Raw genomic sequence first — 14,379 nt, 5'->3', positions numbered from 1 at the left:
GACAATGACTGGTGGAGTGTTGGGGAAGAGATGCTAATCAATGTTCACGCTATCTAAACATGTCTTCACCACAAAGGGTTCCAATTCCCCAACGAGTGTAAGAGCTGGGGCAGATGTTGTGTGATCACTCCTTTCCCTCCTGAACCCTGCTCCATGGTAACCGACAGTTCAAGATGAGGTCTGTGGAATATGTAGCTTGTCGTTAAGTGACTGCATTGCACGAATTTGTAAAATCTTTCCTGAAAGACTGTGGTTATAATCTTCTACATTTAAGTTTTTAGTGATGCACTGATTATTCTTTGAAGTGACTCATTCACACTCAACTGCTCTGATCTCTACTTGCCCACATGGTCCCATATTCGAAAACAAGAGAGGACCTCATCCTTCGTCTTCTTCCCGTCTCCCTCATCCCACCTCCCAACTCCCCAACCATATCCTCTTCCCCACCTACCCATATTCTCCCCAAATCCCTAACCTTCTTCCCTGTGTTCCTCAATCCAGTTACTCTCCCTTACCGTCAACCAACCTACTCCCACCCTCACCATACCGTTCTCCTAGATACCTACTTCCACCTGTATCCTTCTCCCCTTCACCATTTCCCTCAACCCTCCCAGCCACTCTTTCCTCATATCCCCCACCCTGTCTCCAGACCAAAATTACAAGGGAGTATCATCTCTTCAGAGAAGAACGTACACGTTCATCCGGGAAGCCTGGCTGATAGCCCATTGGTATTTGGAACTGTTGAGTGTTAAATGATGTTATCCATCCTCACATGTGTACATTGTATGCTTCATTCATTCTAATCTCATGATCTCTCTATTTTTTTTCCTTTGTAAAACAAATTGTCAATTCCTTTGTTATCTCCACCCACTCCATTGTGCCCCGTCTCCAGCACACCCTGTTGGTAAGTAATCATCATTTCTTTCACGTGGCATGACTGTATATGCTTGGATCTCTAGCTCTTGGCCTCTGCTCATTCACCTGCTCATTGTGTAACCTGAGGTGGTGGTGAGGGGGTGGGGGCGGAGAGGGGGTGTCAACGCAATGCAAAGGCAGCAAACTGTGGCATCTCCACGGGGGATTAGAGGCCAGCCATTGCAGCAGAGAAACGCCGGGACGAGTGCTGTACGGCAGCAAGAGTTTCTGGTGTGAAGCCTTCCTCGGTGAATTCCTGGGACAATTTAATTGATCTGTCTTGAAAGTGTTTGAAAGAAAATGGATAGATATGTCTCTGCTATGAAGTATTAGATGATCTATCGGATTGCCTGAAGGCACCAGAATTATCCTGTGGACCACACACTGACACTCAAATACAGATGCACCCTTACTTCTTGCATGCACATTCTTCTGAAACACACATGCACAGTTTAGAGAGAGAGAGAGAGAGAGAGAGAGAGAGAGAGACACACGCACGCACGCACGCACAATTATACATTCAGGTACACACAAATACTCACACATACACTGAGGCTTTAAACATGCACTCACACATAGTCCTACTGACAGATACACAGTTTGCACACAGAAATAGACACAGATAGGCAATACATGTTAATGTGTACACACATGTCCACACACACAGGTACAATCAAACACGTGCATGTGTGTCCCTGCACAAACAGTTAACTGTTTGTGCAGGGACGCAGGCATGGACATAATTATGTGCATTTGCACATGTATACACACACATGTGTGCATACACACAATTGACACACACACTACATGGACATAATTACTTGACATAATTACACACAAACATATACACACATGCATGCTTGCACAGACACAGGTTACTAACATGGACAAATTTACATGTGTGCATGTATTTGTATATACACACACGCACACGTGCGCACACACACACATGTGTGCGCACACACATGCAGTCAGGCTTGATGACTCAGAACATGCATGACACTCAGATGATATGCCAGCACTCACTGCCTTGCTCCCCACTAAATGAGTGCAGAAGACCCAGTGCTACAGGTTGGCATCTTCTGGGGACGGCCCATTGTGTGGAGGGAGGGAGTGGGGACACGTGGGTTTTGGGGGTAGGGGGGTGATTAGTGTGAAGTGTCCAGGAGTGCAGCTGTGCTCTCTCACTGACAGTCTCAAACTTGAGGTGGCTTCTAATCCCACGTGGGGTTCTGCTTGAACAGAATGTGGCTTTCCCTTCCTGCTTCTGCTCATGGTCTCGTCTGCTGCTTTACATACTTGCCGGAAGAGTGAGGAAAGAGTTAAACCGACAAGGTCCACGGTGATTCTGAACTCCCTCTGCTGCCTCAGAGAGGCCATCGAGAGCTGGGCCAGACCTTAACCTGCGCATGTGTAAGACAGCAGAGGAAAGGGAGCTGGGCAGACGTTGAACATTGACAGACATTGATCTGCTGGGAAAACCCTAGTAATTCAATATCAACAGCTACAACAGCATTGTGTTTCTGTAGCACCTTTAGCAGTGTAGAGCAGCCCAAGCCAGCTCCCAGGAACCCGATCAAACAAGACTTGGTTATGAGAGGAGCAAGTAGATAGGATCGAGCATCTTGAAGTAACCATTGGTTAGTTGGAGTGCTGGGGAACTCCACTGGAAGTCAGATGAGTCCTTGGGCATCTGGATCTTACTTATAACAAAAGGGGCCCATTTGTCCCATTGCACCCATGCTAGCGCAACCCCATCTGACCCATTCCACCCTCCCTATTTACCTCCACTGCTGCAGCTTATTCTCACATGCTCATCAACTCCCATCTGATTCTATTTTGCCACCTACTTACGCTACGGGGTAGTTTACAGTGGCCAGTTACCCACCCGTACAGTTAGAATGTGGGAGGAAACTGAACCACCCTGTGGAAACCCAAGCAGTCCATAGAACCATAGAACAATACAGCACAATACAGGCCCTTCGGCCCACCATGTTGTCCTGACCTTCAAACCTAAACACACCTAAGACTATCTAACCCCTTCCTCCCACATATCCCTCTATCTTAAATTCCTCCATACGCTCATCTAACAATCTCTTGAACTTGACCAACGTATCAGCCTCCGCCACCACCCCAGGCAGCGCATTCCACGCCCCAACCACTCTCTGGGTGAAAAACCTCCCTCTGACATCTCCCTTGAACTTCCCACCCATTACCTTAAAGCCATGCCCTCTTGTATTGAGCATTGGTGCCCTGGGAAAGAGGCGCTGGCTGTCCACTCTATCTAAGAGGAATAGATAGAGTATATTTTGTATACTATAGTCATGAAGTAATACAGCTCGGCCCAACTTTTCCATGCCGAGGGAGAAGGCGGGAACTCCACACAGCACCGGAGGTCCAGATTGAAGCCGGGTCTCTGGAGCTGTCGGGCAGCAGCTCTGCTGGCTCTGCTGCTGAGCTGAGCGGAGGGTAGGCTTTATATCTGGGCTCTCAGCCTTACCCGTCATAGCCTGCACACCTATTGCGGCCACTTGAATGGGATCGTCGAACTTCATCAAAAAGATAAAAGAAGATAAGAACATAGAACAGTACGGCACAGGAATAGGCCCTTCGGCCCACCATGTCTGTGTCAGCCATGATGTCAATCTAAACTGCCGGCTCATAGTCCATATTCCTCAGATCCCTGCCTCTTCATGTGTCTGTCTAAATGCCTCTTAAACACCGCCCTCATATCTGCTTCCACCACCACCCCTGGCAACCTGTTCCAGGCACCTACCACTCTCTGTGGGTGAAAGACTTGCCTCACACATCTCCCTTAAACTTTCCCCCACTAAAGGGAAAAAGTTTTAGTTTCTAACTAAAAAGCTGTTCAAAACTTTTGAAACTAAGAAGCTTTCAGTTACTTTATTAATATTTTCTTTCCTTTTTTCAACTGCTTCTAAATGTCTCCGATAAATGTTTGGAAATTGTGCAAAGTCCTTTAACAACAGGAGCTGTCAGGGAGTCATCAGTGCTGTCCAGAGAGAGGGTGGGGCTACAGTCTTTTGCTGAACTGCCATTCACAGGTGGCTCCGCCTTGTGGGAACAGCCAGTGAGGACCACCCTTGGGGCCAGTGTGGACCACAAAAGGTTAGCGCTGCTGCAAGGCCAGATTGAGGGAGATCCACACTGCTTGAGACAGATGACCACAAAATGTATGATCAAAGTAGTGAGGTTCCCCATAAAGGATAATAGAGAGATGGCCCTTGTTAGACCATGCCTGGAGTGCAGTAGGCAGCTCCTAACACCCTGACTTAGGAAAGGAGATATTGGTCTTGGACAATGTGTGATGCTGCATTTCTAGGAAAAGAGTTAAATCATGAGGAGAGGGTTTTACTTGCTGGAGAATAAATGGTTAAGAGGTGATTGTTTGAAATTTTCAAGGATACAGATGTTTTAGAGAGGGTGCAGAAGAGGTTTATCAGGATGCTGCCTGGATTAGAGGGTATGAGCTATAAAGAGAGGCTGGACAAATTTGGGTTGCTTTCTCTAGAGCATCAGAGACTGAGAGGAACCTAACAGAAGTTTACAAAATTTATGAGAGGCATAGATAGTGTAGACAGTCAGGATCTTTTTTCCCAGGGAGGAAATGTCAAATACTAGAGGACATGTATTTAAGGTGAGAGGGGAAAGGTTTAAGGATGTGGAGGACACGTTCTTTACACAGAGAGTGGTGAGTGCCTGGAATGGACTGCCAGGACTAGGGGTGGAAGCAGATATGATAGTGGCATTTAAGAGGCTGTTAGCTAGGCGCATGGAAACACAGGGAAAGGAGGGATATGGATCATGAATAGGCAGAGGAGACTTAGTTTAATTCAACATCATGTTCGGCACAGACATTGTGGGCCGAAGGGTCTGTTCCTGTGCTGGACTGTTCTACGTTCTATGTTCTATTTGTGGGGCAAGTTCTTTTACAGAGTCCAAGATGCCAGGGGAGTTGGTAGAAGCAGATACGAGAGCAACATTTAAGAAGGATTTTGACAGACACATGAAGAGGCTGGGAATAGAGGGATATGGATCATAGTGAATCTTACACTGAAATATTGGGCCAAAAAATGGGGAGAACTCTCTTGGTCTTCAATGAAATGGGGGTCCAGGTTCCAAGTGAGAGTGCAGCCAGGTTACTAACCCACCTTTCCTTCCCATACAATGATTAGAAGGTTGGGACTCAGATTAATTGATATCTGCTGAAATAACAAAACGAGAGATGGAGACACAAGAGATGCTGGAATTTGGTGGGGAAAAAACAAACTGCTGGAGGAATTTAGTAGGTCGAGCAGCATCTGAAGGAGGAGAATCCTGATTGTCTCAACTCGAAATGTGGACAATTGCTCTCCCCCCAACAAATGCTGCTTGACCCACTGAGTTCCTCACAAAACAGGGGACCTAGGGCGGGGCAGACGGTGGCAAACCTCCCTTTTTTAAAATGGTAGCACGGCTCTTTCTGATTGGAGACCCAACGACGTGTTAAAGACACGTTCACTTCAGCAGAAATGAATCAAAAAGAGCGACATTTAATTCGACAGTGCAGCAGTCCCCCAGGACTGCACTGAGAGAATTGACCTAGATTATTAGGCTCAAGATTTCAGAATACGATTCAAGTTCTAAAGGATGCATTCAAAGGATAGCCCGATCCAGATGCTGGCTTCCAGATTTAACATGGTCTATTGACGGTGGCTAATCTCGGAGGGGAAGAGGCCAACCAGCCAGAGGCTGGGTCCTTCACACAATAATTAAACACCTCTTCATCATTTCTCCATCCTGGATACCACCCTTTAATTCCTAGTCCTTGCTGCTGTTTGGTGACGTTGGGCGGCTCTTGGCTACCTGATTCCACTTGGACACTGCAGAGACGGTGAGGGTTTTTTTTGAGGGTTCTAAACAAGCATCCCCCTCTATGTAATTGCTTTATCTTGCTGAATAAAACATGATATGCAAAGGCTTCAAAAAATGATTTAAAAAAAAGAAAATCCTTCTGCCTCAGGCATATGCATTCCATCATGAATTAAATATTGCTCTTGATAATCCATTTCCAGTGAAGTGAAAACGACTTTAATAAATCATTAAGTCTCAAATCAGAAAAGGCAGGTTGCCATTTAAAAAAAAATTCAGAAGTTCAAAGGGAAGCTTGTGTTCTCTGTCCCGTCTAACACAGCTCGTTTAGTTGCTTTAACAGGCATTAATCTGTGCCCTGTCCTGCACACCAAGTCTCCTTCCCATTATACAGGACAGGATGGGTTCTGTCTCCTTGTGAAACTTACACCGAGGAACCCCTCTCAGTCTGAGGCTTCCTGGGAGATGGAGTGGGGGAAGGGGTGCAGCAATGAGGGGTGGGAGGATGGACCAAGGAATCGACTACGGATTCCTGTTCCTAAGGACTGATCACTAAGGACCCTCACCATCTGGGACAAGCCCTCTTCTCGTTACTGCCATCAGGGATCAGAATCAGATTTATTGTCACTGACATATGACGTGAAATGTGTTGTTTTGCGGCAGCAGTACAGTGCAAAGATGTAAAATTACTATAACTTACAAAGATAAATAAATAGAACAAAATAAAGCAGGAATAACGAGGTAGTGTTCACAGGTTCATGGTACAGGAGCCTGATGATCCACAGTCGACGATTCAGAAACGGCTTCTTCCCCTCCGCCATCAGATTTCTGAACGGTCCATGAACCTGTGAACACGACCTCGTTATTATTTATTTTTTGTAATTTATTGTAACTTTACACTGTACTGCTGCCACAAAACAACAAATTTCACGTCATCTAAGTCAGTGATAATAAACCTGATTCTGATTCCGATTCCTGTATGTAAATGGATATTGGCTGCATATAGGACAGTGGATCCCAGTAACTGGTTTATTATTGTCACGTGTGCTGAGATACAGTGAAAAACCCTTGTCTGCGTGCCATCCAGACAGATCATTCTGTACGTAAGTACATTGAGGTAGTACAAAAAGAAAAACAATAACAGAATGCAGAATAAAGTGTTACAGTTACAGAGAAAGTGCAGTGCAGGCAGACAATAAGGTGCAAGAGGCCATGATGAGGTAAACTGAGAGACCTGGAGTTCTTTTTTCATATGAGGGGTCCATTCAAGAGTCTTAAAACAGGGAGATAGAAGCTGTCTTTGAGCCTAGTGGTCTCAGGCTTTTGTATCTTCTGCCCAATGGGAGGGGGGAGAAGAGAGACTGACCGGGGTGGGAGGGGTCCTTAATTATATCAGCTGCTTTCCCGAGGCAGTGGGAAGTCAATGGAGGGGAGGCTGGTTTTTTGTGATAGATTGGGCAGTTGAATATATAGCCAAACACCTTCATGAAGGAAAGCCAGCCAAAAGAGAGACACAAAGATAAACTCCAGTGTTAAGCTTCCTAAGATTTCTGTCCTCCTCCAATTCTGGCCTCTTGATTGTCCCCAATTCTTTTGTTCCATCTGTTTGTTTAACTTGAAGCTGAATTTTATTTAATAAGATGAAGCTCTGTGGGATGTTTTAATACCCTAAAGGTGCTAGACAGATGCAAGGTGTTGTTGCAGGGATTTAGGGTCAGTTCTTATGTTGGTATGTAAGGAATAAAGGACAAATCAGGGACACGAAATGAAGAGAGTTGGGTATGTTGAAAGTCATAGAATTATTGCCATGTGGAAGGAGGCCATTTGGCCCATCAAATCCTTGATGGCAGGAGAGGAACTGATATCCTGAAACTCCAGCTCAGGCAGTTTGAACAATAGGACAGACTTTGGATGAAGCTGTGGAGGCAGAACACGTGGTAGCATTAATGAAGCAACAGGAGGGGCTTCAGGGAAGCTGAATGGGAAGGTAGAATGGCTTGGCTTGTGTTTAATCAGCCTGTTGCATTTGTAATTGGTTCACTATTGTCACGTGTACCAAAACACAGTGAAAAACTTTGTTTGCGTGCCATTCAGACAGATCATTCCAAAATGTCAGTACATCGAGGTAGTACAAAGTTTTAACAGAATGCAGATTATAGTGTCACAGTTGCAGAGAAAGTGCAGTGCAGTTCGATAAATAAGGTCTAAGGGCCACAATGAGGTAGATTGAGAGATCAAGAGTTCATCTGCCTATTGCGTAAGGCGTTGACATCTCTGTGCTGTGGCCAGAGTGTCAAGTTAAACAACTCCCAGGCTGAGAGCAGTGGCTGGGAAGTGCTGCTGTTTATTCCATGGGTTGTGGTTGTACCTGGCTTTGCTTGTATTGCCCTGCAAGATCAACAAAACAGGTCAAAAGTCCTAAAGACCCTTTCCTCAGCCTTCTTTCCTGCATGTGGGCTAATGCTGGCTTTATTACCCATCCCACGTCACCCTCTTGGCTGACGGGCTTATTGGGCAGTTTAAGAGTCAACACACTGGTGGGTTTGGAATCACACAAAAGTCAGATTGGGTAAGAAAGGCGGATTTCCTTCCCTCATGGGATTGCTCTGATAGGTTGTTACAACTGTCTCCATGATTGTTAACAGGTTTTTATTCCAGTATTTAACAAAATTTAAGTTCCTCAGCTTCCCCAGTTGGAATTTGATCTCTTTGTCTGAAGTTTCAAGTTCAAGTTTATTGTCATGGGGAGACATACCCAGGGTATAAATGCCATGAAAATTAGCTTTTTGCAGCAGCAGCACAGTACGTTACGTACATGACAAATGTAAGTTAACGTAAACTTAAATTAACAATTAAATTAAATGAAGTTTAGTCCTGTGTTGTAATCTAGTACCATCGTCACTGAACTACCTCCAGTCACATCAAACACCTTTGATTCCTACACCTGTATGTTATAACGCAAGTTAACTATCAGCCCTCAGTCAAATCAAACCGGGCACTCTCTGGCTAAAGTGCAAGCCAATGCAAAGATTAACTCTCCCAGGGCTCTGCCCCTTGATCTGCTTAGGTTACACTGGGGTTCCCACTCTTCAGCCGCCTCTCTCTCTCTCTCTTCATTGCTTTGCTTCATTTATTGCTGAGCCTAGTTCAGATGCTCTGTGTGGCTCTGTGCGTGTGAGCGTGCGTGTGTGTTTGTTCAGCATTGCCCGTGCATGCTGGGCCCTGAGACTGTGCTTAACCATCGTGTTTTGATAAACACTAACAAATCAGTGGGTGACTTGGCATGTGTATCGGGCTGTGGAGTGGGCCCACTTTGCGTTTGGAATCTGCACACTTTCTAATCTGGTCTTTGCTGGCTTTTCCAGATCTCGGCGAGATTCCTGTTGTTTACTTTTCATTATTCAATGCCGCTAAATCAAAGGGCTTTTTCACCTAGTGATCACATCGTCCATTTATTGTCCATTTATACTTTGGAGAACCTTACATCGTGGACCCCTTTAGCAGAGACACCAACATAGGCTCCCTTTTAAGCAGAAGGTTTAATCAATTCACTTCTAAAAAGGGAGTTCTACTTCTTAAAAGCTGCAATGCACAATTAACTTTAGTTGAACGTGGATAATTATTTTAGTGAGATAGACTGTATAACAAACAGTCTGTGCAGATGGACTTTGTAGACGAGGCAACAGTGCAAGGGCAATGGGTTAACAGTCTCACACAGATGGAAAGGCAGTGAGTGAAGTGCCCTGAAGTACATGTTTATTTGCTGATGGTAATTCACTCCTCATGCACTGTTAGTTTGAATAGACCCTGTCAGCCTCATCAACACTGACAGAGCGAACCAAAAGAAGAACGAAACAAAGGACGTCAGTGTTACTGGCTTCTGCAGAGTTCTGGAATAAGACGACTCCTGAACTCTGCCTGGTGATCCAGAGATTAGACGCAGGGGGATGTCAGCCAGGGTTCCTGCTCTAGATCATCGTCTGGTGACCTTGGGTTAGAGAGAGGCAGGAGAAGAGAATCAGTTGGAATTCCTGCTCCTGATTCCTGTCCAGGGAGAGGGAGAGAGGGGGAGAGAGGGGGAGAGAGGGGGAGAGAGATATCAGCCAGGGTTCCTGCTCCTGTTCATTGTTTATTCCTGGCTTCCAGAGAGGTGAAATCAGTCGGTGTACCTGCTCCCAATGACTGTCCAGTAATACCAGGGTTACGCAGAGGAGAAATCAGCTGGGATTTCTGCCCCTGATCTTCTCCAGCAACCCTTGGGTTAGAGCGAGGCAGGAAGGAGGTGGGAATCAGAGCTCCTGCTCCTGATCCCAGTCTGATCACTGTTACATTAGAGGGAGGGGTTCTTGCCCCTGATCACCATCCACTGGCCCCCTGGATTAGAGAGGGGAAAGTCGGCCTGGTTCCCTTCGGCTGATCGCTGTCTAGTTACTCCCAAATTACAGAGAGGGGGTAATCAGCCAGGGTCACTGTCCAGTGACGTGTGCATTGGAGAGAGGGAGAATCTGCCCAGGATATTTGTCCCAATGAATGATCCAAGGTGGGAAGAACCAGGGATTGGTTGTGGATGGAACTGGTACACTGTTGGGTTATCAGCCACTCACTGGGTAGTTACCAGGGAAGGGTACAAGGGGCAAAGGGTGGCAAAGGGGTGGAGAGATTGTGAGTGACAATGGCAAACGTACTGGTGGCCGCCCTGAGTGGTTTGGCTCTGTGGGTCAAGGGGTGGGGTCCACCCATCTGTCTCTGCGGCTCATCTCATGTAAGCGTGTTCGTAGGATGCCTTCACCCAACGCACTTGCCCTCTTCTCTGCTCTCTCACATGTCGCCCGGCTGCCCGTCAGCTGCCCCGCAGTTCGTCGTGAGGCCGAGGGATCAGATCGTGGCCCAGGGTCGCACAGCCACCTTCCCCTGCGAGACCAAGGGGAATCCTCAGCCGGCCATCTTCTGGCAGAAGGAGGGGAGCCAGGTAGGTGACCTCCAACACTTCTGCCCAGCACCAACCCGACTCCGCTCGTGAGTTTAACGAGACGCATCAAGTCGCCGTTAGAGTTCATCGCCGAACCAAAGAACTGGAGCCCGTTTTGGGGAAAAAATGCATCTTCTGGTCATGAACACATCGCTGTTCGTGGGAGCTTGCTGTGCACAAATTGGCTACATTTCCTACCTTGCAAATGACCACACTTCAATCTTATTTCATTGGCTGTCAAAGCTTAGAGATGTTCTGCAGCCAGGAATCTTGCGATAGGAACACAAATGTTCTTGACCGTCCGTGTTATGGTGCTGGGGGGGGGGGGAGTGCGGAGGTTGGGTGGGGGGGGGGGGTTGCGTTCCTGGAAAATTGTCCGTGTTGCGATTTTCCATAGAAATAACAAAAAATTGGGATTAATGTAGGATTAGATTGGGGCTTTTCTTCCCTGGAGTGAAAGGAGCTGAGGGGTGACCTTACAGAGGCGTGTAAAATCATGAGGGACACAGATAAGGAGGATGGTCCCCAGGATAGAGGAGTCTAAAATCAGAGGGCACAGCCTTAAGGTGAGAGGGGAAAGATTTAAAGGGAGCCTGAGGGGCAACTTCACACAGAGGGTGGTGAGTGTGTGGAACGAGTACAATTACAACATTTAAAAGACACTTGGACAGGCCCATGGACAGGAAAGATTTAGAGGGATATGGGGCCAGATGCAGGGAAATGGGACCAGCTCAGGTAGGCACCATGGTCAGCATGGACGAGTTGGGCCAAAGGGCCAGTTTCCATGCTGCATTTCTTTGTGAACCTACGACACTTGAGTACTTTTTCAACCTCCGTATGTGGTGCTGTTCCTGGCTGAGCAAATAGTTTTCCCAACCCTGGGAATGAATCAGGTCCATTGTAATCGGCCCAGCTGTTCCCAACACTACAAGGAGATCAGGAAACTTGGCTCTGGGCCATACCACGTTCCACTCTGTGCCTTCAAACTCTGGTCACATCGTTAGGAAGAAACTTATTCCCCTAACCTCATTTCACACTCTTATGTAACAAGGATTGCTTGTGTTTCTTTCACAACCTTCACGGCTACACGACATCCCAACCCCTTCAAAGCCAGCAGAGCACGGTTGAAGTGTGGTCACTGCTGTTTCCTCTTTCTCCCTCTTCAGCAGTCCCTTGAGATCGAGGATGACTTGCTTCCTCTCCATTTCCATGTGTCCTGAGGTGACTGATGTGGGGTCTACAGATTCTGCAAGAAATGGGGCAGGAGGTGAATGATGGAAGTGGTGCACTCCTTCCACTGCTTACTCAGGGCCTCTGGGCACTCCTGATGCATGGACTCGAAGTTCTCAGCACCACCCCGATTGTTCCCACACTTTGAATGGCCGTGGGCCACAAACTCCCCAGCAGTTGGTGTGAATGCTGCACGTTCTCAGTAAAGCTTTAAGCTTGATGTATTTCCTCTGTCCACCTGGTAATGTCCTACCTTGTCAGGTCTCAGAATGGAGTATCTATTTTGGGAGGATACTGTTGGACATGCAACCAACATAACTGTTGTAAGGTAATAATTGCATCAAATCTGTGTAGAGCAAGTTTCTGCAAACAGCAATGTGATAATGACCAGATGAATGTATTTCTCTTTACTGATAGAACGTAGAAAACATAGAACAGTACAGCAGAGGCACAGGCCCTTCGGCCCACAATGTTGTGCTGAACTAATAAAACTAATGATGCATAATTACGCTAATCCCTTCTGCCTGCACGTGATCCATATCCCTCCATTCTCTGCACATTCATGTGCCTAATAGCCTCATAAATACCACCGGCCTACCTGCCTCCACCACCACCCCTGGCAGCATATTCCAGGCACCCACCACTATGTGTGAAAAAAAAATTGCCCCACACATCTTTGAACTTTCCCCTCTCTCACCTTAAATGCACACCCTCTAGTATACTAGGGAAAACTTCCAAAAACTCAGCATAGTAATGATTGTTTGCAGGTGAGGTGAGACAGTATGGCACTCACTCAGTACTGCGCTAGATCATCAGAGCAGGACTTGAACCCACAACCTTCTGACCCAAAGACAGGTTTGCTTCCCACTGAGCCAAAGATAGGATGACTGTTAATGCAGAGCGGAAAGTAATGTCAGCAGACTTGAAATCTTCCTTCCTCTCGCAAGTTTAAATGTACATAGAACGTGGAACATCGCACAGTACAGCACAGGAACAGGCCTTTCGGCCCACGATGCCTGGGCCGAACATGATGCCGAATTAAACTAAATTTCTTCTGCCTGCACATAATCCATATCCCTCCATTCCCTGCATATTCATGTGTCTGTCGAAGTGTCTCTTAAACACCACTCTACTACCACTCCTTGCAGACCATTAAACTTGCCCCGCACATCTCCCTTAAGCTTTTCCCCTATCACCTTAAATATATATCCTTTAGTATTTGACATTTCTTTCCTGGGAAAAAGATTCTGACTCTCTACCCTATCTATGCCTCTCATAATTTTATAAATATCTATCAGGTCTCCCCTCAGCCTCTGATGCTCCAGAGAAAACAACCCGAGGTTGTCCAACCTTTCCTTCTAGCTCATACCCTCTAATCCAGGCAGCATCGTGGTAAATCTCCTCTGCACCCTTTCCAACGCCTCCACATCCTTCCTGTAATGGGGCAACCAGAACTGCACACAATATAGTGCCTTTGATATAGTAAATGTTGTAGGGCATTTCATGGGAGCTTCAGCAAACAACATTTGGCACTGTTAGAAAGACAGACAGTTTGATCAAGTACTTCATCAAAGATAAGATAAGATAAGATATCTTTATTAGTCACATGTACATCGAAAGACACAGTGAAGTGTGTCTTTTGTGTAGAGTGTTCTGGGGGCAGCCTGCAAGTGTCGCCATACTTCCAGCACCAACATAGCATCCCACAACATAGCAGCCCACAACATAGCATCCCACAACCCATACATAGGATATAAGGAACGTGAAAGTGACCGAACTTTGCCTTTCCTCGGACACCTTAAACCCACCATTTTAAGATCATCAGGAACTATTTATTGAGCCAGGCAGCTTTAACGACAAGGATGTAATCATCATCGATGGAACGCAGACACTGTGTTCTTAGAGGAGGGCTTGTGTTCGGCTAATGGAGAGTTAGCTGTGAATTCTCCCGGCAAATAATGCAAGGTTAGGCATAATTTGCAGAGCCATGAGAGACAATTTGTTCACCGGAATGAGGGCTAATGGTATCATCCTTGAATCTATCAGAGTGGACCATCCATCACTAACTAATAAAAGTATTCACCTTTTAATTAAACGGTGACATAATTTAAGAGAGTGAAGAATTTGCAGGCACTCTAATTGAAAAGTGTTAATTTGCCGTTGTGCCCTCCTGTGTAAGTCTCGGGTTACAGCAGGGGAGGAGAGGATCCACAGGCTATTGAACCACTCGAGTCACAGTCATAGAGCAATACAGCACGGATACAGGCTCTTCAGCCCAACCAGTCCATGCCGACCACGTTGTCCACCCAACTAGTCCCGATTTCCTGCATTCGACCCATATCCCTCTAAGCCCCACCTCTGTTGGGTTTGGTTTAGATCAGGACCCTCTTCAG

At 46.4% G+C, this 14,379-nt stretch overlaps 1 protein-coding gene across 1 annotated transcript in view; it reads left to right on the top strand.

The window, feature by feature from the left end:
- Positions 1–14,379, top strand: part of robo2 (roundabout, axon guidance receptor, homolog 2 (Drosophila)) — a 1,057,792-nt gene that overhangs the window by 870,957 nt on the left and 172,456 nt on the right. Inside the window, exons 7-8 of the mRNA XM_052015293.1 lie at positions 893–904; positions 10,632–10,756. Of these exons, the coding sequence (XP_051871253.1) occupies positions 893–904; positions 10,632–10,756 (137 nt within the window). The remainder of the gene's footprint in view (positions 1–892; positions 905–10,631; positions 10,757–14,379) is intronic.

Source organism: Pristis pectinata, chromosome 4 (genome assembly GCF_009764475.1).
Source record: "Pristis pectinata isolate sPriPec2 chromosome 4, sPriPec2.1.pri, whole genome shotgun sequence".
Taxonomy (NCBI): Eukaryota; Metazoa; Chordata; class Chondrichthyes; order Rhinopristiformes; family Pristidae; genus Pristis; species Pristis pectinata.
This window is presented reverse-complemented; position numbering and strand designations above follow the sequence as displayed.